The sequence below is a fragment of the Carassius gibelio genome, chromosome B5 (genome assembly GCF_023724105.1).
Source record: "Carassius gibelio isolate Cgi1373 ecotype wild population from Czech Republic chromosome B5, carGib1.2-hapl.c, whole genome shotgun sequence".
Classification (NCBI taxonomy): domain Eukaryota; kingdom Metazoa; phylum Chordata; class Actinopteri; order Cypriniformes; family Cyprinidae; genus Carassius; species Carassius gibelio.
Genome location: NC_068400.1, coordinates 26726047 through 26746997, shown reverse-complemented (window position 1 = coordinate 26746997; position 20951 = coordinate 26726047). Strand labels below are relative to the sequence as shown.

Below are 20951 nucleotides of genomic sequence, written 5' to 3'. Positions count from 1 at the left end.
GTCTCTAGCACTTTTGTAACTTTTAATAAGAAGAAATATTCATTTAATTTACACATATGCATTGTTTTTGCACATTTGATTATTTCATACAATGTACTATATGTAGCATTTCCTAGTTGTTCTACTGTAGTTCTTTTTTTTTGTCCTATTGCTTGTAATTAGTTTATTATTCTTTTTTAATTGCTGACTTTATTTGTCTTAAGTGAGCTTTAAGTTTTTATTTTATTTTATTTACGTTAGTATTACTTTTTTGTGATATTGACACTGGTGACAAAAATTATGAAATTTCTATGGTATCAAAAATTCATAAATCTCAAAAATCATAAAGACCTAATTTAAAGTAAAAAGATTTATATTGTGATATATATTTACCATGAAATAAAATGACTCATATCTTTATATAAGATTTTGGTCAAATCCCCGACCCCTACATCCTTGCTGAAAAAATGTATTAATTTCCGGAAGGAAAAGAGAGAATGAAAGCGAAATCTTATTGGCTTCAAACTTTTAAGTGACAGTATATATTTTTGCTCAGCTACTAATGTTTCTCTGTGACAGGGAGTGATCTTCAGAATGGTATAGTTGGCTTCAGACTGAGCTCTCAGTCCGGTCAGATCCTGGATGAGGACTCAGAGAACAGGACAGCAACACTCTTTCTGGAAAGACAGGAAAACAGGTATAATACTGTACCTGTTGAAGATGATGTTGTGATGTTGTGTTGTAGTGTTACTCAGTTTTAGATGTGCATGCTAAAAAAACACTTTTCTACATGTTTCCAGAGCATTTGAAGATGTGCTGGTGTTTTGGCGGGTCACATTTAGCGCTACAGTTCACTCGGTGGTCAGTCATGGGGTGAATCTGACCAGAGAGCTGCAACAGACCTCAGGCACATCTATCTGCAGAAAAGGAGAAGTACTCTGTGCCCTCAGGTTGGAGGTCCGGCCAGACAAGGTATATTAAAAGCAGATTTTACTTTTTAAAACATATTTTAGTTTTGTTTGATTTATTTATTTATTTATTTTTATTCTTATCTTTCTCTGCTTTTGGTTGTTGGTTTTGTTCTGTGCTCTTTTTTTTTCCTTTTCATTGCAGTTATGTTTCTTTTCAGTCTCATTCAGTACTTTCTGTCTGTTTTGATAATGCATGATAATTTATGTAGTGCTTAAGAGGAATCCACTTTTACCTCTTCTCTGGCCATCTTACTTATTGTTTTTTGGTCTGTGTACTGCAGGACCCAGAGTATGAGGTTTGGTTCCTGGTGGAGGTCTATAAAGTGGGCGAGGGTGCCACCATAAACCAGACTGCCCGTTTTGCCAATGTCACAATGGTGGAGAGTGATGACCCCCGGGGGCTGGTCTATTTCGCCCAAGGCTCTAGACTACCTGTGGTCACCCTCAAAGCCACAAGCGTCAGTCTTCAGGTCTACAGGGATGCCAGTACAGCATCAACTATCTCTGTCAAGTACCGCATGCAGGTGAGATTTATTTGGAAAAGGAAGCATCTCCCAAGATAACAAAAGATATTCAATAAGCACAATAATATACCGGATTTCGAATCAAGGAGGCACAGAGAATACATATACAGTACAAACTCAGCAAACTCAGAAAGAACATATGCTTTATTGCTTAGTTTATTGCGGAAAATTCAGTTATTCTTATGAATTGCTCATTGGCTGTAATCAAAGAGCAAGTGCATGTCTATCTACCAGTACCCAGCCTACACCCCTCTCTGACCTCTTTACATAATGTGACCTCATTAGTGATTAGAGGACTGAGATGATGTCAAATTCATGAGCTAAGATGATGAATGTAGAGAAGATAAGAGCAATGAGCAATTAGGCCGCTGAGTTCCCAGCAGATACATCAAAGGCAATATATATATGGTTGCATAGTGGAACTGGAAAAGTAGGATTCGACATGTCGAATGTGGTTTAATGCCCAAAATACATCAGTCTGTGGGAATGGTTTCTCTTGGAATTTTTTTTCCTCTGGCACACCCTTTCCTTTCCTTTAAGGGATCATATGACGTTGCTAAAAAGAACATTATCTTGTCTATTTTGGGGTAATGTGATGAATGTGTTTATGCGGTTTAAAATTAAAATAACACATTATTTTCCACATAACATATGATACATATGACATCAAAAGATGGCGCCGGTGTGTGTGGCTAGCCTTCTGCGACCTACCTGGCTGTTTGTTATTGTACTTTTTTATGTATAATTATTCAACATGCTTCTACAGCACTTATCTACGATAGACAAAACACTCTTTGACATTCCAATTTCGGTTGAGTTGATTAAGCAGGATCTGAGTAAGACGGTTGCGTCTTCTATACTGGAAAGTTTGCGCCGACTGCTCGATGCCATTTCCAGAAGAAGACGTCGCCGTAGACGTAGACGTGGGAAGCGTGGCGGCGTTTCCACCTGATGGAAATTGTACCTGGGGTCCTCTGTAGTACCACATTCATATACTTATGTTGGCCGATTTCGGATCACGTTTGCTCTGGGCGCTGTGTGGAGTCGCTGTATCACTGGATCTGGCCCGTTTTACCTGCACTTGACACGGTTCTCCCTCAGGTATGTTTGCCTCGTCTCTGCAGAGGTGGAGTGGATTTAATGAACCTTCACCCACTGTGTTATGCATCACAGGCGGCTCATGATTCGGTCTTGGTCAGAATGGCTCTGGTTAATTCAAGATCGTTTAATAATAAGACATTCATATTGAATGACTTTTTCACTTCACGAAATCTGGATTTTTTATTTGTGACCGAGACTTGGCTTAATGTTGGAGAATTTAGCTCTTTTACTAAGCTTGTATCAGCGGACTGTACCTTTTTTTAATTCCCCCGGCACTACTGGTCGTGGTGATGGACTTGCATCAGTTTTTTTTTTTTTTTTTATTAGGTGGCCTGAGCTTTCAGCCTGATGTCTATTCTAGTTTTGAAGTACAATTGATGCATGTTGACTCAACAAACCGTGTGCTATGTGCGTTGGTTTACAGACCACCCTAATTGAACAAGGAGTTGCTGAGTTTACCAAATTTTTAGGTGGAATTATAACTATTTATGACAGAATCCTCATTCTAGGAGATTTTAACATACATGTTTGCTGTCCTTCGAACGCACTGGCCAAAGACTTTTTAAATCTTATAGATTCATTTAATCTTGTTCAATCTGTGACAGGTCTAACACATGAACATGGCCTTATGGTTGTGGCCTTATATCTTATGGTTTATCTGTATGTGAGGTTGAAATTATTGATAATGGCTTCTCCGATCACAAGTCTGTGGTTTTTGGTGTTTCCTTTCCAAGACCTGCTGATAAACCATGTATACCTGAACGCCGGCTGCGTACAGTGAATTCTGTGACTGTTCTTGATTTTTGTAATTTTTACAGCAATGGTTCTTTTTTTTATGTGAATCATGGAAGCTCTCCTTCTCACTTAAGTGCTGAAGAGTTACTTTCTTCTTTTAACTCTGCATGTACTGGTATTCTTGACTCTATTGCACCACTAAAGGTTAGGTGTGTTAAATGTAAATCAGAACCATGGTTAAATGATTCTACTCGTGCTCTCTGACAGGTCTGTAGGCGCGCAGAGCGCAAATGGAATAAGGACAGGCTTCAAGTTGCTTATGACATTTTTAGGGCTTCGCTGTCAAAATATCAGATAATGGTCAAAAGAGCAAGGGCCAACTAATTTTTCTGATATTATTGAAAAAAATTGTTGCAGCCCCAGAGTTTTATTTAGTACCTTGAACTCTGCCATTTATCCTCCTGAATCTGTATCGATGCCTCTCTGCAAACATGTGAAAACTTTTGTAATCACTTTATTGAGAAGATCGCCAATACTAGATCTTCCATTCAGTGACCTGTTTATGATCCATCAGTCTCAACTGTTCCATGCTCTTCTCTTTTTTATCAGTTTGAACCTGTTTCTCTCACAATTTTAGCTGAGATTGTAAAAAATTTGAAGTCTACTAACAGTCCCCAAGACATTATTCCTACACGCATTTTTAAACAGGTTTTTAATGTTATTGGCCCAAGGATTTTGGCTATAATAATAATTTTGGCTATAATAATCAAAACAGGCTGCACTATAGCATGTTTAAAAGAAGATGGTACATAGGCAATTTTTTGATAACAATTCCCTGTCTTCGGGCTATGTACCATCTTCTTTTAAACATGCTATAGTGCAGCCTGTTTTGAAAAAGCCTAATTTGGAATCTGTCTCCCAGCACAACCAGACAAAACCAATAAAACCCGTTACAAACGAGGCATTTGTTGCATCCAGTGGGGACATAGTTACTGATTATAATGACTTATACTGTGTTCTTATGCATTGCCCACACACTGACGTAGACATGTGGGTGTGTGTTTAAACGAGGCAATTCAGGAGGGCATGAGCAAGTCTTAACTTTGATAAGGAATATCTCTTTGGATTTGTGACTTTAGTCTTTGCAACTTTACAGATCTTCTTTATGCGCAAAGAGCTTGTAACAATCCAAAGAGAAAATTAAACTTGAAATCGCATCATATGACCCCTTTAATTTTTTCAGTTTTCCTTGTCTACTGTTTTACTTTTAGACATAAGGAAATACTTTTTATTTCTGGTATGTTGCATATACTTCAAAGGAAAAAAAACAGAACCTGTATCATTTATCTGCATGTTTATAATATCTGAATTTGAAAGTTTTAACTGTCCACCTCCATCAACCTCTTTCTGTGTGTACAGTTACTGTAAAGGTTGTCAGAAATGGATTTTTTGGTGTAAATATCTGATTATTAACTGTGTTATCTGCTTTCACAGGAGCTTCAGAAAGCTGAGTCTATTGGACCCACTCTGATCTGGCCTGCTGTTGCAGGGCAGGACTTTTTCCTGGCAGAGGGCACCCTGACTTTTGATATTGGACAGAGAAGTGCCAGGCTGGACGTGGCTCTCACGCCCAACATTGGTTCTTCGAACCCAACACCCAAACGTTTCCGTGTGGCTCTCTCTGATGCCACTGGTGGTGCACGGGTTCACCCAGAATTCGGGCTCGCTAACATCACTCTGGTTTCAGACTCGGAGGCTCAGGCAATATGGGCCCTGCTGGACCAGTTACATCAGCCTCTGGATGAGACCATCATCAATCGGGTCCTTCAAGGGCTTATCAATAAAGTCAGTAAGGAAATCACTCCAGAGCAGCTAACTGCAGTGTTAGACGCACTAAGCAAGGTAAGCAAATGTGGAAAGTGTTTGACATAAACCTTAAGTGTCAACATTTGTTTTTAAGTCTCCTAAAGTTTGCTCAGTCTGAAGAAAATCCTTTTGAGGATGATCTCAGATTGAGAGTTGACAAAATAATGTCTTCATTCCATTTTAGGAGTAAGTACTTTGAGCTAATAAAAATCATTAAAGCCATACAATAAAATAAAAATATAAGTAAATAAGTAATGCCTTTTTAGATAGCAATATATAGATAGCATAATATATATATATATATATATATATATATATATATATATATATATATATATATATATATATATATATATATATATATATATATATATATATATATATATATACATATATAGAAAAGTGATACTTTTATTCCACTGGGGTACATTAAGTTGATTAAAGTGACAGTAAAAACATTTATAATGTGTTAAACATTTATAATATATATATATATATATATATTTTTTTTTTTTTTTTTACAAAAATGCTGTCCTTTTAAACTTTCCATTCATCAAAGAATACTGGAAAAAGTAGCGGTAGCTTTGCTAATAATGTGAAATGTTTCTCGAGGTGAAAATCAGCATACAACAATTATTTCTGAAGAATCACGTTACACTGAAGACTGGAGAAATGTTGAGGAGTAAGACAAAGATAGAGAAAATACAGCCATCACAGGAATAAATGACATTTAAAAATATTAAAATAAATAAAAACACATTTTAGATTTTACATAGATTTTTGATCAAATAAATGCAGCTTTGTTAACATAAGAGAATTCTTTCTAAAAAAAAATAAAATAAAATAAAAAAAATAAAAAATAGACCCAAAGTTTTGATCATTAGTGTATATTTATTAAGTGAATGGTAAACATGTTTGTTTGGTTTTAGATAGCCGAGATTTTATTTAAAGTTAGCCGGATCTTGAGCAATTTTTGAGTACAGTGATTCAGGAAATCCAGCTGGTCTACATTCTGTTTAAAAAACAATGAGGGGCCACATATTGGCCCCCAGAGATCAATTAACGCAGCTTTCCTTACAATGCTTTTTTGTTCCTTAAGTTCATTGAAATCTTTTATCTTGGGAGTACATTGCTTGTACGTTCAGCCACAAGTCTCCACTGTGTAAAAAAAAAAAAAAAAAACTCTAGTCGTTGCAGCAATGCTTTGTCTTTTCAGTTAATTTTGTTCCGCTTCATTGCTGGTAGCAGAGTAACACCCAGACAACTTCACACTATTAAGTACTACAATATAAGCAAATCAGGGTTTCTGTGATTTAAACATGGGTTTGCTTTATGTTCCCTTTTTTGGTAAATAACTAAAAGTAAAATGTTACAGAGTTGCTTAGTAGTAGTTCTTGTTAAGGCCTACATGACTACTACTGCTGCTAATACTTGCAAATTTTGTGTTAATGCAGCACCACACACATTTTCTAAATGTGATTTTATAATTGATGTAACTGTAATGGAGTTTCCAGACTTTTCAAAATGACCCTCACTTCACAGATTCTGAAAGACGGCGAGCAGACTCCACTTAAAGACAGCAGCCGTGGCCTGACCTATGACCTCTTGTGTGCCATGGCGAACCCCAGCAGAGTGGACACTCGAGGTCTGAGCCAGCTGGCGGAGGTGGCAGAACGTTTTGCCTTCAGCCTGCTCACAGACGTCGAGTGTGGGGCGGAAGGAAAGAGGTAAGAAAATCTATTTATTGTCTTTATTTCATGTTTTTATTCTGTTTTGTTTTTACCTGAGCTCATTCTTATATTCATTGATGTTGTTTATTCTTCAGAGGCACAACCATACTGGACACCTGCCCGTATTTCACCATAGCTGCCCACCACTGGTACCCCACTCAGATCAACGGCCACACATTTACAGGGACAAACTCAGACACATTCACCCTGCCTGTGAACCTGCTGGAGGTACCAGCCCTTCCAGGAGGCAGCATTGCCCCGTCTGCTTGCCAAAAAGTGCACTTCACTGAGTACAGTACTGAGCACTGGTTCCTCACCAACACAAAACCCAGTGCATTAAACAATAAGGTGAAAGAGTGTTTCTCAGTATCCCTCAGTGCTGAACACTGTATTGTTGTGTTTGTTGTAGACAGTTTCACAAAGTGAATCTAGCGTTTGTTCCCCATGTGTCCAGCAGATGACACTGTTGAGTTGGAAATTTTAAGTTGTCACTCTTTCTTTCTCAGTTTAATTGTGACGTATGTGATGTATGTAGTGGCTTCACAAATCATGTATGTGTACTTATTAAAATAATTATTTTATTTGCACTTGACTGACTACAACTCTCAGTGTTTTTTAATTGTTGAATCCATTCTGAATAATCTGTGTGTGTTTGTGCAGGTTTTCTCAGTCAGTCTTCAGGGCAAAGGCTCTAAGCCTCTTGTTGACAGTCAAGAGGTTGTTTACCGCATACACACTCCTGACCGACGTGGAAAACCTCTCCAATCTCTCTGCCTCCTGTGGAATCAGGCTGCCGAGAGGTAATCACAAAACACATGCATATAGCTGCATGGCAAAATTTTTGATGTGTACAAGGATAGGAGCTCCTTTAGTATTTAGAAACTTATTATACATATCACATTCTAATACTCTTCATTCATACTTGAAAACACATTTGTGTGTACATGCCTGTTTACAAAAAAAAAATACTCATCCAAATGAACTTGACCGGCCATCTGGTGGTAAAGCTTGCCTTGTCCATGTATTTCACACTCATTGGTGAGAGTTTAAGGGACCTGCCATGACGAAGTCGTTTAAGGCCTTTCTCACACACTCTGTAGGACGCACATGTGTTTGTGTGTATTTGACCAAGAAAGTTCAGTACGTTCTGCAGGGTGTGTTCTTGGCCAGGAAGCCTTTCTAGAGGACATTTCACAGCTTTTAGCCTAGAATATTAGCCATACAGTTTGTCCCTGAATTCTCTCCAGGTTGGAGTTGATGTAGAACAGATCCCTCTCAGAATTATGCTTTAGATAACAGATTTCTCTTTCTCTCTCTCTCTCTCTCTTTTAATGTTTGGACATTTTTTCTCAAATTCATAGGCATTTATTATGCAGCTGTGATTTCTTGTAATGTAAATGACATCCTAGAATGACTAAATGATTTCTTCAGCAGACTTATCTCAGTGGCAGCTTAATAGCTGGAATTCAGAGTAATGAGAGATCATTTGGAATGATAAATTGGTGTGTTGCATAAGTTTAATTTAGACAAACAGATAGTCAAGTCCAATTTTACAATTTTCTGTGTTTCTCAATTGAGTGAAATTTGTTGCACCGAACTTAACTTAAAATATCCTGAAAAATTCTACGAACCAAATTCTCATGTCGCAACCTGGACCAACGGCACACTGAGCCTTCATATTCAGTAACATTATTTCCCAAAGTACTAGGAATAATTATGAACTAGAATTAAAAGTTAGTAAACTAACTTTGATGTTGGCTTGGCCATCTTGGCCATGGGGCAAAAGAGCCACAGTACTTGTATGCCCAACATTCTTGAGTTGCCCCACTGCAAAAAATAAAAAATAATAATACCATAAAAAATACACCTGCAACAGACTTTTTCCATGGTCCCTTGCTGTTTTCTTTTTTAATAAAAAGCCTAGGCTATGATAACAGCTACGACAGGTTTGTCTAGCTGAATGCGAAATAAGTCATGCAAAAACCATAATCAATTTTAATAGTACTGACAACATATTTTAAGTTATCACACTACTGAAAAATTAAAGAAGGGACACTATATATAGTATACTTCGGTGAGTCAAGAGCTAAACAAAAAGTCCTGTTTCATTACAAAATATTGTAACTTTTATAAACGTTATACTATCACCACAAAATTTTAATAAATATTTATTAAAAAATAAATATTTCATAAAACTGAAACTTAAATATATTATTTCTATAGGCTATACAAAACAGTTTCGAAAAAAGACTAAATAATAAGGCTGAATAAGCTGATCTATAGCATGTTAAATGGTGGTTGCCTGTCTATGAATGGTACACCCCAACCACTAAGCTCACAGAAGTGGTTTGACCCAAGTCCTCAGCAGCCAATGACATTGACCTCTTCAAACTGATTTTTAAGGTGTACTTCAGTGTATTTCACGTGAAATACATGTTAAATACCTGCTGATTTTTCACTTGTAAACAACACTATTTAACACGTTAAATAATATTGGATATAACATTGGAGTAATATAGTATTTTAAGTAGCTCTTAAAATTTTTTATAAATGACTTTACCATGTTGTGCAGCGCCGATAAATAAATAATATTAAATACGTGTTGTCTACGCATGAAATACACGTATTTAACGTGTTGTTGACGCGTTAAAATTCACGTGTATTTGACCCTCTTGGCCTTCCATACACATTAGATATAATGAAAGGAGACGTGAAAAAAGGACATCGCTTTGTTTTGATATGGATTACTTTATCACAGAATATTTGTTCGGGAGCACTTGTTTAGTTTAAAAGTAGACATGTCAAGCTTTCTATAGATATATCTCTCATGTCTCTTCGTTGAGTATTCATGGAGTTATAGTTCATTTTAATGACGTGTTTGTAAATGAAGATCAGCGCAGACCAAGGCTGCAGACAGCACACCTTGTTTGTTATCTTTATTTTATAAGTGCCCAAAGTTTTGTTGTTATTATGTTTGTATCCAAAAAAGTTGACCCTTCACAGAGACACTTTAAAATTCACGTGTATTTGACCCTCTTGGCCTTCCACACATTAGACGTGAAAAAAGGACATTGCGTTGTTTTGATATGGATTACTTTATCACAGAATATTTGTTCGGCAGCACTTGTTTGGTTTAAAAGTAGACATGTCAAGCTTTCTATAGATATATCTCTCATGTCTCTTCGTTGAGTATTCATGGAGTTACAGTTACTTTTTTCCCCTCGATGTCAAATGATATTTCGTTTTGCACGGCTCAACAAACACCTGGATTTTGCTCTTGTTTTGTTCTAATGAGTGGATTGTGTGCATTAATATCTTAAGAAGCTCTTAAAAATATATATAAATGACTTTATCATGTTGTGACGATGGATAGCAATTGATGTGACGTTCAGAACTTCAGCCTGACAGATAAAATCTCACAAGCACATATAAACACTCATTTTCATGTGTATAATATATTCTTCTAATTGTTTTGTGCCGTTTCGCTGCAGGGTTTTAATGTGAAAGGCTGTGAATTCTCTATTTAGACTTGTTCAGAGAAATACAGCTCGCGGACATTTGGCTGCCGCGAATATATCATGTTATTACTTTAAACAGTTGAGAAACATCTGAATTCAGCTATTGGTGTGTTCTAACGTGTGGATTGCGTGCAATCGCCGATATAATTTAATTATAAAAGGTCTTAAATAAGAATAAATTCGCTCGTTGTGAGCTCCGTGGAGACAGCCTGAGCTGAGCAGCCGTGATTCTTCTCTCGTCTTTCTGACTTCTCTCTGCCCAGACATCAAGTATTCATAAGCTGTATCACGCTGTCAAATTATATTTCATTTTGCCCACATAAACAGTTAAAAAACACCTGAATTCTGCTATTGTTGTGTTCTAATGGGTGGATTAGTGCAATTCGCTGTGATATTATTTTTGGAAGCGCTTAAAAAATGCTGATGACGCGCTCATTTCTCTCTCGTCTTTCTCGCTGTTCTTTGGCCAGAGACATAATTTATAAATGAGATCTGACCCGGTAATAATAACATATGTTGGTTTAGCTTGTCAGTGTGAATGAAATGTGTAGCCTATTATTATTTGTCCGATCTCGGCCCGAAACGCGGCTGTCATGTGGACTTCAAGTGTTCAGAGAAATACATCGAGAGCTCGCGGACATTTGGCTGCCGCGAATATATCTTGTTATTACTTTAAACAGTTCAGAAACATCTGAATTTAGCTCTTGGTGTGTTCTAACGTGTGGATTGCGTGCAATCGCCGTTTTAAAAGGTCTTAAATAAGAATGAATTCGCTCGTTGTGAGCTCCCTGGAGACAGCATGAGATGAGCAGCCGTGATTCTTCTCTCGACTGCTCTCTGCCCAGAAATCAATTATTAATGAGCCCTAACCCCTGTAATAATCAGATATGTTGGTTTAGCTTGTCAGTTTGAGGGAAATTGTATTATTTACTTGGTATTTTTAACCGGTTTAAAAGTGAAACAAAACCCGACTCCTCCCTTTAATCTCGGTTATTGCAACTAGGGGCGCAATTTTTCTCAGACAATGTAAGTCTATGGGTAATGTATTTTGACATTTAAAAATTAATAAAAAAAAAACTTTAAGTCTGATCAGTCTGAAAAGATATAGCAACCAGCACCGCTCTATCCCGCGGGTGTCTGCCGAGTTTGGGGCTTGTGGCTTTAAAGCCCTATGAGGAGTAGCGTTTAGAATTTCTGTCAGAAAAATAATAATAAGAAAAAGAGGAAAAAGAAGAAGTTTAAATAGCATAACAGTATGTTGGCTTGTTGCCAAGCCAACATAATTAGAGATGCAAAATGCATCTGTCCAACAACGGCACACAATAATGACAAATTATTATTAAGTTTAATTTTGTTCTTTGTTTTACATATTTGTGTCCCTGGATCACAAAACCAGTCATAAGTGTCAATTTGAAATAAAATGAGATTTAAACATCATCTGAAAGCTAAATGAATCAAAACTTTCCAGTGATGTATGGTTTGTTTTTGGTAGGACAATATTTGGCTGAGATACAGCTATTTGAAAATCTGAAATCTGAGGGTGCAAAAGAATCAAAATATTGAGAAAATTGCCTTTAAAGTTTATCTAATTACTAAACAAAAATTATGTTTTTATATATTTACAGTAGGAAAATTCACAAAATAAGTCCATGGAAAATGATCTTCACTTTATATCCTTATGTTTTTTGCCATAAAAGAAAAATGTATAATTTTTACCCATATAACGTATTGTTGGCTCTTGCTACATATATAACCCGTGCAACCAATGACTGGTTTTGTGGTCGAGGGTAACTGCTTTTATTTTATTTATTTGACATTATCCGTGGCATGTCATGATCACCCTGATATGATTTCTCCTGTCCAGCTGGCTATCTGATGGTCAGTTCTGTCGTGTGGTGGACGACAGTCAGAATTTCGTGGAGTGCGCCTGTACCCATCTGTCCGTCTACACAGCATATGCAGAGACCACAAGTATGGCTTCATTCAATGAGGCCTTCTATGCTGCTGGCTTCATTTGTATCTCAGGTAATTCATTACAGTCTACATGATTGTGAGGGTACAAATCCCACCGAGAAATCATGCATCGCTCATGCTTCTGTCTCTCACCCGCAGGGTTTGCCTTGGCCGTTGTGACTCATGTGCTGTGCTCTAGATTCCTAATGTTCGCTGCCAAACTCCTCACACACATGATGGTGGCCTGCTTAGGGACTCAGGTAAGACCTAACGTAACCAGTAATGTGGTCAGCCAGTTAAATTTCGAAGGCAAACAGCATGCATATTCTAATTTATCAGCTACAGCAACACTGAACCTGGATGTAAATTCATGCTGGTTTAAGATGGTCTCATTTTTTACCAGTACTCCCATTGTTCCTGTAATCTATAAATAAACTTGTCCAGTGTGTGTTACGTAGGGTTGGGTATCGATTTGGTTTTTATCGATACCGGTGCCATTTCGATACTTTTAAAATGGTACCGGTGCCTGAACCGATACTTGGATAACATTGGATAACATTAAAGAACATTAATTCTAATTTCTATCTTTTGCTGTAGTGTGTCAGTAGGAAATATCAGTTTACATTTTGCCATTCATTTTAATAATAAACATAGTGAGATTTTTTGAATGCACAAGCAGTCTGACAACAGCCAGTTCTCCACATGGAGATCTGATCTCACAGTCATTGAATCTGTCTGTCAATCATTGAGCTGTGAACGTAGCTAAAACTTTAGAGTAGATGGGAAACTCGATTTGATGTGTTGAGCGGTGAACGGAGCGTAAACTTTACACTAGATAGGAAACCAATTGCTCACTCGTGACCTTTTGTAAACTGTATTTATGTCAAAGAACTGCACAAACACAGATAGTCTACAAATCTGTTGATAAACACACACCTTGGGTTCTCTGTTTCTGTTTGAGTCTGCTCATGCTCCGCTGCTGTCTGCAGATTGAAGAGCGCACTGAAAGACCGGGAGGAGACAGGTCTGTCGCCGTTTTCATATGAAATTTAAGAGGACTGACAATGAGGCGATCGTGTGTACAGTTTATGGAGCTAAATGCTATAGCTCCGCTAAAAAAAGCCAAGCGACACCCATGCTTCTTGCATACATTTTGGAGAATCAGGACCGAAAACCTTTAAGAGGCACCGAAATCTGAGTTCTGATTCGGTTCTGTTCATTCCAGTTCCATAGGTACCGGTCCCAGGTTTCGGTACCCAACCCTAGTGTTACGTCAGTATCGTCCAGTAACTGACAATGTGATAGTGAGGCTGAAATCCACTTGCAGTCTGTGCTTGGGAATCAGTATCAGGATCTAGGACGCTGCTCCAAAGAAACGTGATACAGCTATGACATCAACATGACGCTTTTTGCTGCGTAATGTGGCCTAGTTTACCCAGAGGATGTTTGGTTTGCCGGTGAGCAGAGTAAAGGTACACTGTAATGTAGCTGAGTCCCAGGAGTTGTGTTAAATTTAGTAAAAGCTGGAAGTAAATGTTTTGTGCGTACTTTGAATGACTTGTCGAGGCGGTCGTGAAATGTATTATGCATTACAGTGCTTTCTTCTGCCTATGCGTCAATGACATTGTACTGTAACCTGAATACACAAAGACGGTATCAGGAACTACTGCAAGAGTCACATCTGTTGAAAACAGTGATTTAAAGTAGATAATTCAGGTTCAGTTTAGTTTTGCGTGAATGGACGGGTGTCGGAGGTGTCTTTTTGCACGTATCTTTTTCAGACCAAGCATATTGGGAAACCCAAGAACTTCAGCAAGCCTGTCATTTCAAATGCACATGGGTGTACCCAGTCAGATTCGGTTGGGGGAGCAGGCAGATAACATTTTCTAAGAAATGTGTCTTTGCAGCTTGGGCGAACGCATTCAAATGGGCTGGTGTGTTAAACCCTGACAACCGAATTATCCCTGTGCACCCATCCCTCTACAAAGAACGGGGGGTCATTCAGTCAGTGGTCTGATACCTGTGGACCGGAGTGGGAATTTTCCACTGGTCCTGCTCACTTATAGAAAAAGAAAAAAACAAACATGGCTCTATTTAACAGGGCTCAGAAAAACCCGGTCGCATTCTGTCATCCGCTAATTGTTGTGCTGTTCTTTACCTCGATGGTGCTGAATGGAAAATTCCAGTCTGGCCATCCCAAGAAGTTATGCGTCATACAGGTTCGGTACCAACAACAGCTGGGCTCGTGTTTTGTCCAAGGATGTTGAATGGTTATAAAATAAATATCCTCTAGACTGGGAAAAGGCGATTCCGGACTTCCCAGTAAGCACATGAGCATCACTAAGATCTCCGTGAAAGAGTTCATCATTTGGACATTAATGTGTGCTATTTAAGGCATTATTTATATACGGACATCTGATAAACAGCTTTAAAAGAGTATTTTGAAATGCAACAAAAACATCTTCAATATGTCAGTCTAACATCTGACAGGTTTTTACAGGATGTTGGAAATACTTGAAACAAACACTTTAAAAAATACATCTTCTAGATGAAAACTGGAGGACCTCACACAGAAAGAAAAGTCTGTCACTAACTTTCTGTCTTCTGTGGACATAAAACAATATTTCTATTCTGTTCTATTCTATTCTCTATACTGGAAGTCTGTGGCTCCAGTGTTGTTTGGCTCCCACTTTCTGTTCTTCAAAATATCTTTTATGCTTAATACAGTTTTGGAACAAACCTCTGAATCCACTAGTAAAAATGCTTCTGTTTTTCAAATTTGCAATTTATATCATCACCATAACAATTTAAGTACCGGATAGATGATTGTCATGATGACAATATAATTTGCTATAAATAAAAGAAATATTAATTTTTTTTTTTTTTTTTTTAAAGAAGCATTTTTGCTAGCGGATTCAGAGATTCATTGTAAATTATATCGTAGCCATAACAATTTGAGTAAGAAGATTATAATGATTTAATGTCATTTCCAAATTGAATTTATTTTCGGAAATGTGAAATTATTGTACCAAAGGCATATTGTTGCTGTATTTCTTAGACATTTCAGTCTATACTCTTTCTATAGTGTTTATAATCAGATTGACATTTGACATTTTGATCTATGATGCAAAGAATACAGAAGAAGAAAATGTATTGTTATCCACTCTTGAACCATTTAATACATTCAGATATTTCGTTTTTCTCTTCAGTAGCCTCTCTCTTCTTATCTACCTGCGTGACACTATGTAGGTGAGACAGGTCGACAACTCAAGACTGTAGTTAGTGGAAATTTACCCAGACTAGCTCACCTGGCCCAAAATGTCAGTGCAGATAGGGCTGTTCTTATGAGCAGCAGTAACACACATTTAGCGAGGGTAATCAGATAGAGAGACGCAGCAATAAAAAGCTTTTCGGGAATGTGGCCTTTAGATTCATATGCATGCAGCTCATGTGTGAGATGTACACAAACACATATGGAGATGCTAACACACATGGCCACCCATACAGTGGAAGCACACAAAGGCGACATAGAAGATATAACAAATGTAGTTTTCCATATGAAATTAAATATCCATCCCCTTAATTATTTGCTGAACTGAATGTCCCAGAATAAACTGATGTTTTTTTTTTTTTTTTTATCCCAAAATCAGTTATGCTAATTTCAGCTCAGCTTTGAGAACTTGAATATGTCCAATATGTTCTTGGGTACGGGTTTGGAACGACATGAAGGTGAGTGATTAATTACATAATTTTCATTTTGGGTTGAACTAACCCTTTAAGTCTCAAATATATAACCAGTCTAAATTTGTATTTTATATTTTTCCACCTTCTCTCTGACTCTCTGTCTGAATAAACAAGCTGCAGACTTCCATGTAAAGGCCTTCTTTGCTAGTACAATAAAAACATTTCTGGTTGTACACACACAATGATACATCAGAGCTCAAAATAAATTGTTACTGTGATATTCTGGAGGTTTATTTCCATAAAAGGAACATACATTTTTCCTTTTGACATTTGCTGTGATCACATTTGTTTGGAGATGGAGATGGAAAAAGTTGAGTTACATGTGATGAGGCAACACTAGAGATAATTGTTGGAGATGCATTCATGTCTGCATGATAGCAGCCTAAAATTCCTGGGAATTCTTTTCAGAGCAATTTGATTTGGTGGACAAAATGATTATGACTCATGACATTTTGTTCTTGGGTCGTACTATTTCTTTGACTATGATGACGTAATGTTTTGTTGATTTATTGGCTGATGTATAGTTTTATCCACAGCATCCACCTTCTCAACTGAAAATTAAGAAATGGGGAAAATATTTTGTGTGTCCTGTTGTTGTGTTATAAGTACCTCGACATGTTACAGTATATTTGCTACATTTCTGTAGGATTTCATTTAAGGTTAGGTTTAAAACATGGGACTTCAGGAAATGTTCAAATGCATATCATATACACTAACATTCAAAAGTTTCAGTCTTCAGTATTACACAATACTTCAGAAATCCTTCAAATATGATAATCTGATTCTCAAGAAGCGTATATTCAATGTTGAAAACAAGTTGTGCTGCTTAATAATTTTATAGAACCTGAGATACATTTTTTTTTAATTTCAGATTATTTGCTGAATATTTATTTGAAACAGACATGTATTGTAACTTTAGAAACAACTTTACTGTCATTTTTTTTAAATTGGATTATTGCATCCTTTTCTTCTTTCAAAATAAATATCTTACTGACCCCAAACTTTTGAATGGTAGTGTATGAGATGAAAGCTTTTATTGTCAATTCCATCTGCGTTAGACGTAGGGTTAGGTATCGTATGATTTTTATCAATTCCGAATATCCAATTCCGATTCTGCTTATCGATTCTGATTTTTTTCGATTACAAGTTTCGATACCAATGTGATTAAATAATATCAAACATTTATCCTGTGTCTCTTTTTTGCGAACCATTTATTAGAGCCGTATACCATGAACAAAAATCAACAGGCTACATAAAAACTGAACTCTTTAAGAACTGTTTGTGTGCAAAATAGAACTACATGAATCTGAATTATTATTATTATTTATTTATTTTTTATCAATGGACGTTGTGGTTCTCTCGTGATAACTAGACAACTAAACAAAATCATTTGTAATTTATGAATTAATGATTAAATGACTCACTATGTACTTGTTTCATTACTGGATGAATCAGCATTCTTGAATAAATCTCTTGTATGATTCAAAATCAAATACATTTTTAACAGCCCCTTTTCGCCACCTACTGGAGTAACAATGTTATCAATAAATCTTCATCTGAGGTGTCAAATTACTGTCAAAAGGTGATTAACTCTATTTTAATCACTACCATACACATTTTACACACACTTTATATCTGAATTATAAACTTTTATCCAAGTACGTCTTTGATTTGAATGTTTGAAACAGAAATAATGACACTGTGTGGCTGAAAAGACTGTGAAGCTGTTTCATTCATGACAGCTGCTCTCTTTAGGTCAATAACAGCGTGAAGACAGATTTAAATGTTCAAATCACGCTGGTGTGATTGTACACTGCACGCATGAACCAAGTGATCACGACATTGATTGCACACGTCAAAGGTTGAGATGGAAGAGAAAGAGATGAATCATTGTAGTTTAGGTATAGAATCACGTTGGCGTTTGAATCGTGTTTGCGATCTTTAACGCTCTATTAAATTAAATTGCTTTGTCATGTTGGTGGTGACGCTTTTTTTTTGGCTTCTGATTGCAAATGTAGCCAAACTTTGCAGCATGTCGATTAGTGAGCACATTCCTGGCAGATCGCTAGGTCTGATCCTCACAGATGAAGAAAAAAAAGCCATAGGAATCTATAGGAGGAATCAAAATTTTTATTTGACAATAAGTATCCGATTCCTGACCTTAACCATCCAATTCTGGAATCAGAAAAAATTTCTGATTCCCAACCCTAGTTAGACTGGGTGTAAATAATAATAATAATAAGCCTCTTAATGAATACAGTGAATTTTGCTAATGTTTTAAGTCCTCAAGTGTTTACTCTTAGCTGGTCGTGGGAGCTGCATTTGAGACAGGGAATGTTCATTCAGTGTGAATCAATAAGCAGGAAAGTGATGCTCATGGTCTGACTGACGTCAAGAAGTCTGGGAGAGCACAACAATGCCTGTGAGAAAGTCCAGCTAAAGGAAGCAAATGTCTGAACCTCTTAAAACTCCCCTCTGCCCTCTTCCTGTAGTGTTTAAGGTGTGTGTGTGTTCGCTACTACTTACAAACACTGAAATACACACATAATTATAAATACACACATACAAACTTGTACTGTTTAGTGAATCTAAACAGTTTGATGCTCCCACGGTGCAAACAGATTACAAAAGAAGGCAAAAGGAGGTGTTCAAGAGGCTAGAGTCTCCTATTGTACCCATGTGTGTTTATTTGAAGGACAAGGAAGGACATGATTATTACTCATATCTGTATGACCAAAAATGACAGAGTATTTTAAGTTAAATGCAGATCGCACCAGGTGTCATACAGTGAACTCGCTACTGTTCAGCTTCCACACTCCGCACAAACACTTAAATAGCTCACATTTTTCCTAGGTTAATGTAATGAAGCGACTAGCGGACTTCTTACATGTTTCAGATGATAAGCCACATTTCAGGTCAATGAATGGAACGAATGTTTGCATGTCCTACAGTAATTACCACACAGAGCAGCTGTTAATAATCTGTCCGTAACAGTAACATGACTTCGCCACTTTCTGCGGATTTGTTTCCTTGCAACTATTAAAATGTCGATTGACCAAGCCTCTTCTCGTCAATTAACAATCGGCTATTAAGGGGCAGCCCTACTATTTTTGTTGATGAAATACATCAAAAACAGCCACTTGTGAGTATAATCAATTGATCAATTAAGTCAGTATAAGCTTATTGTTTATTAGACTGTTTTATAAAATCATTATTTTATATAAAATCATTATAGCAATCGTACTGATCTATACTTATCTAGGCGTAGTAAAAATAACCTACTCTATCATTCAAAAGTTTGGGGTCACATTTATAACGTTACAAAAAAATTTCAAATGAATGCTGTTCTTTTGAACTTTCTATTCATAAAATCATTTTTTGGGGGAAAATTAATCATGGTTTCCATCAAAATATCAGCAAAATTGTTTTCAAAGCTGACATCAAGTTTCTTGAGAACCAGATCGTCGTATTTGAATGATTTCTGAAGGATCACGTGACACTGAAAAATGGGGTAATGGCTACTGACAATTCAGAAGTAAATTCAGCTTCCCCATCACAAGAATAAATGACATTTTAAATGATAATTAAATTGTTTCAAATTGTAGCAATATTTTACAGTATTACTGTTTTACCGTGTTTGTGATTAAACAAATACATTTATATACATAAAACAAAAAAACAACAACAACAAAAAAAAAACAACAACACACACACACACACACATTACAAATCCCAAACATTTGAAAGGTAGAGTGCATAAAAGGGGCTGGTACATAAAAGGACACAACATGACCCTTTAACTGTTAATAGTGTGTCTTTCTGAAATGCACATTTAAGGTTTCTACATTTGAAACTGTTCTTTTAATGAGTGTACTCTAAAGAAACTTTGGGTAAAAAAAACTATTTATTCTTCATTCTGTTCATACCATTTCAGAGTACATGCACGACAAGCACTGTATTGATATTCCTCTTTTTCCTTTTTCAGCTTCTTCTCCACAGACCTCTACAGTTAATTCAGTGCAAACCACTGCTGTGTAGACTCTGTTAATATTTTCTTTTCATTTCATTGGTATTGTATTTATGCATCTAAACACTAATTTTAGCTAAAACTTTAATACCATTATTTTCTTGCCTTGCCAGCACTGTTGTTTCCTTCAGGACCTGCAAACCTAGTTATTTCCGACTATTGATCGTGCCTGTGTGAGCTGTAATTTGGTTTTAATGGTGATCTTAGCACGAACACAGTTTTATTCTTGTAGTTTATGCGCTTGTGTCTGCTTTCCATATTGTTTTTACTTGAGAGCATTTGTTTGAGAGCAAATACTGCATGCTTTGAGATGTCATCATCTGGTGTGTATAGTTCGATTAGTGTGTGTGCTTAGACTATGTCCTCCTGGACACTTCGGCCAATGGCTCTTTTCTTTTTCCTAGCACTGTGTTTAGCTACCCAGTGATGACCCCAAATGACCCACAGCAGACCTTGAAGACTTGTTCCCTTCCAAAAAAAGCACTGTAAACAGATGCAGAGAGTTGAACTGACCTTTAGCACAGTTCTCAACAGCATAGACAGCACACTAATGTAGCCTTTTCAGCCCACATATAACAAATTATATTATCAAAAAAAAAAAGTTACACATCAGTCATTTATTAACATGTTATATCGAAGAGCCATGTTATTCCGTGTTGTAGTCTGATACTATTAATGTCCTGTGGTACTCCTATTTTACTTGGTTTGTTTTTAAAGACACTCTTACATAAATCAGCATCATTGCAAGACCTTAAAAGTGTCACGCTTATATGTGAGCAGAAAAAAAACTGTTCATTATCATT

The 20951-nt window shown here is 36.7% G+C and overlaps 1 protein-coding gene across 1 annotated transcript in view; it reads left to right on the top strand.

Moving 5' to 3' along the window:
- adgrv1 (adhesion G protein-coupled receptor V1) overlaps positions 1 to 20951 on the top strand; it is a 135036-nt gene that overhangs the window by 70631 nt on the left and 43454 nt on the right. Inside the window, exons 75-83 of the mRNA XM_052557355.1 lie at positions 559 to 676; positions 780 to 951; positions 1232 to 1474; positions 4805 to 5212; positions 6719 to 6903; positions 7002 to 7254; positions 7567 to 7706; positions 12289 to 12449; positions 12537 to 12637. Of these exons, the coding sequence (XP_052413315.1) occupies positions 559 to 676; positions 780 to 951; positions 1232 to 1474; positions 4805 to 5212; positions 6719 to 6903; positions 7002 to 7254; positions 7567 to 7706; positions 12289 to 12449; positions 12537 to 12637 (1781 nt within the window). The remainder of the gene's footprint in view (positions 1 to 558; positions 677 to 779; positions 952 to 1231; positions 1475 to 4804; positions 5213 to 6718; positions 6904 to 7001; positions 7255 to 7566; positions 7707 to 12288; positions 12450 to 12536; positions 12638 to 20951) is intronic.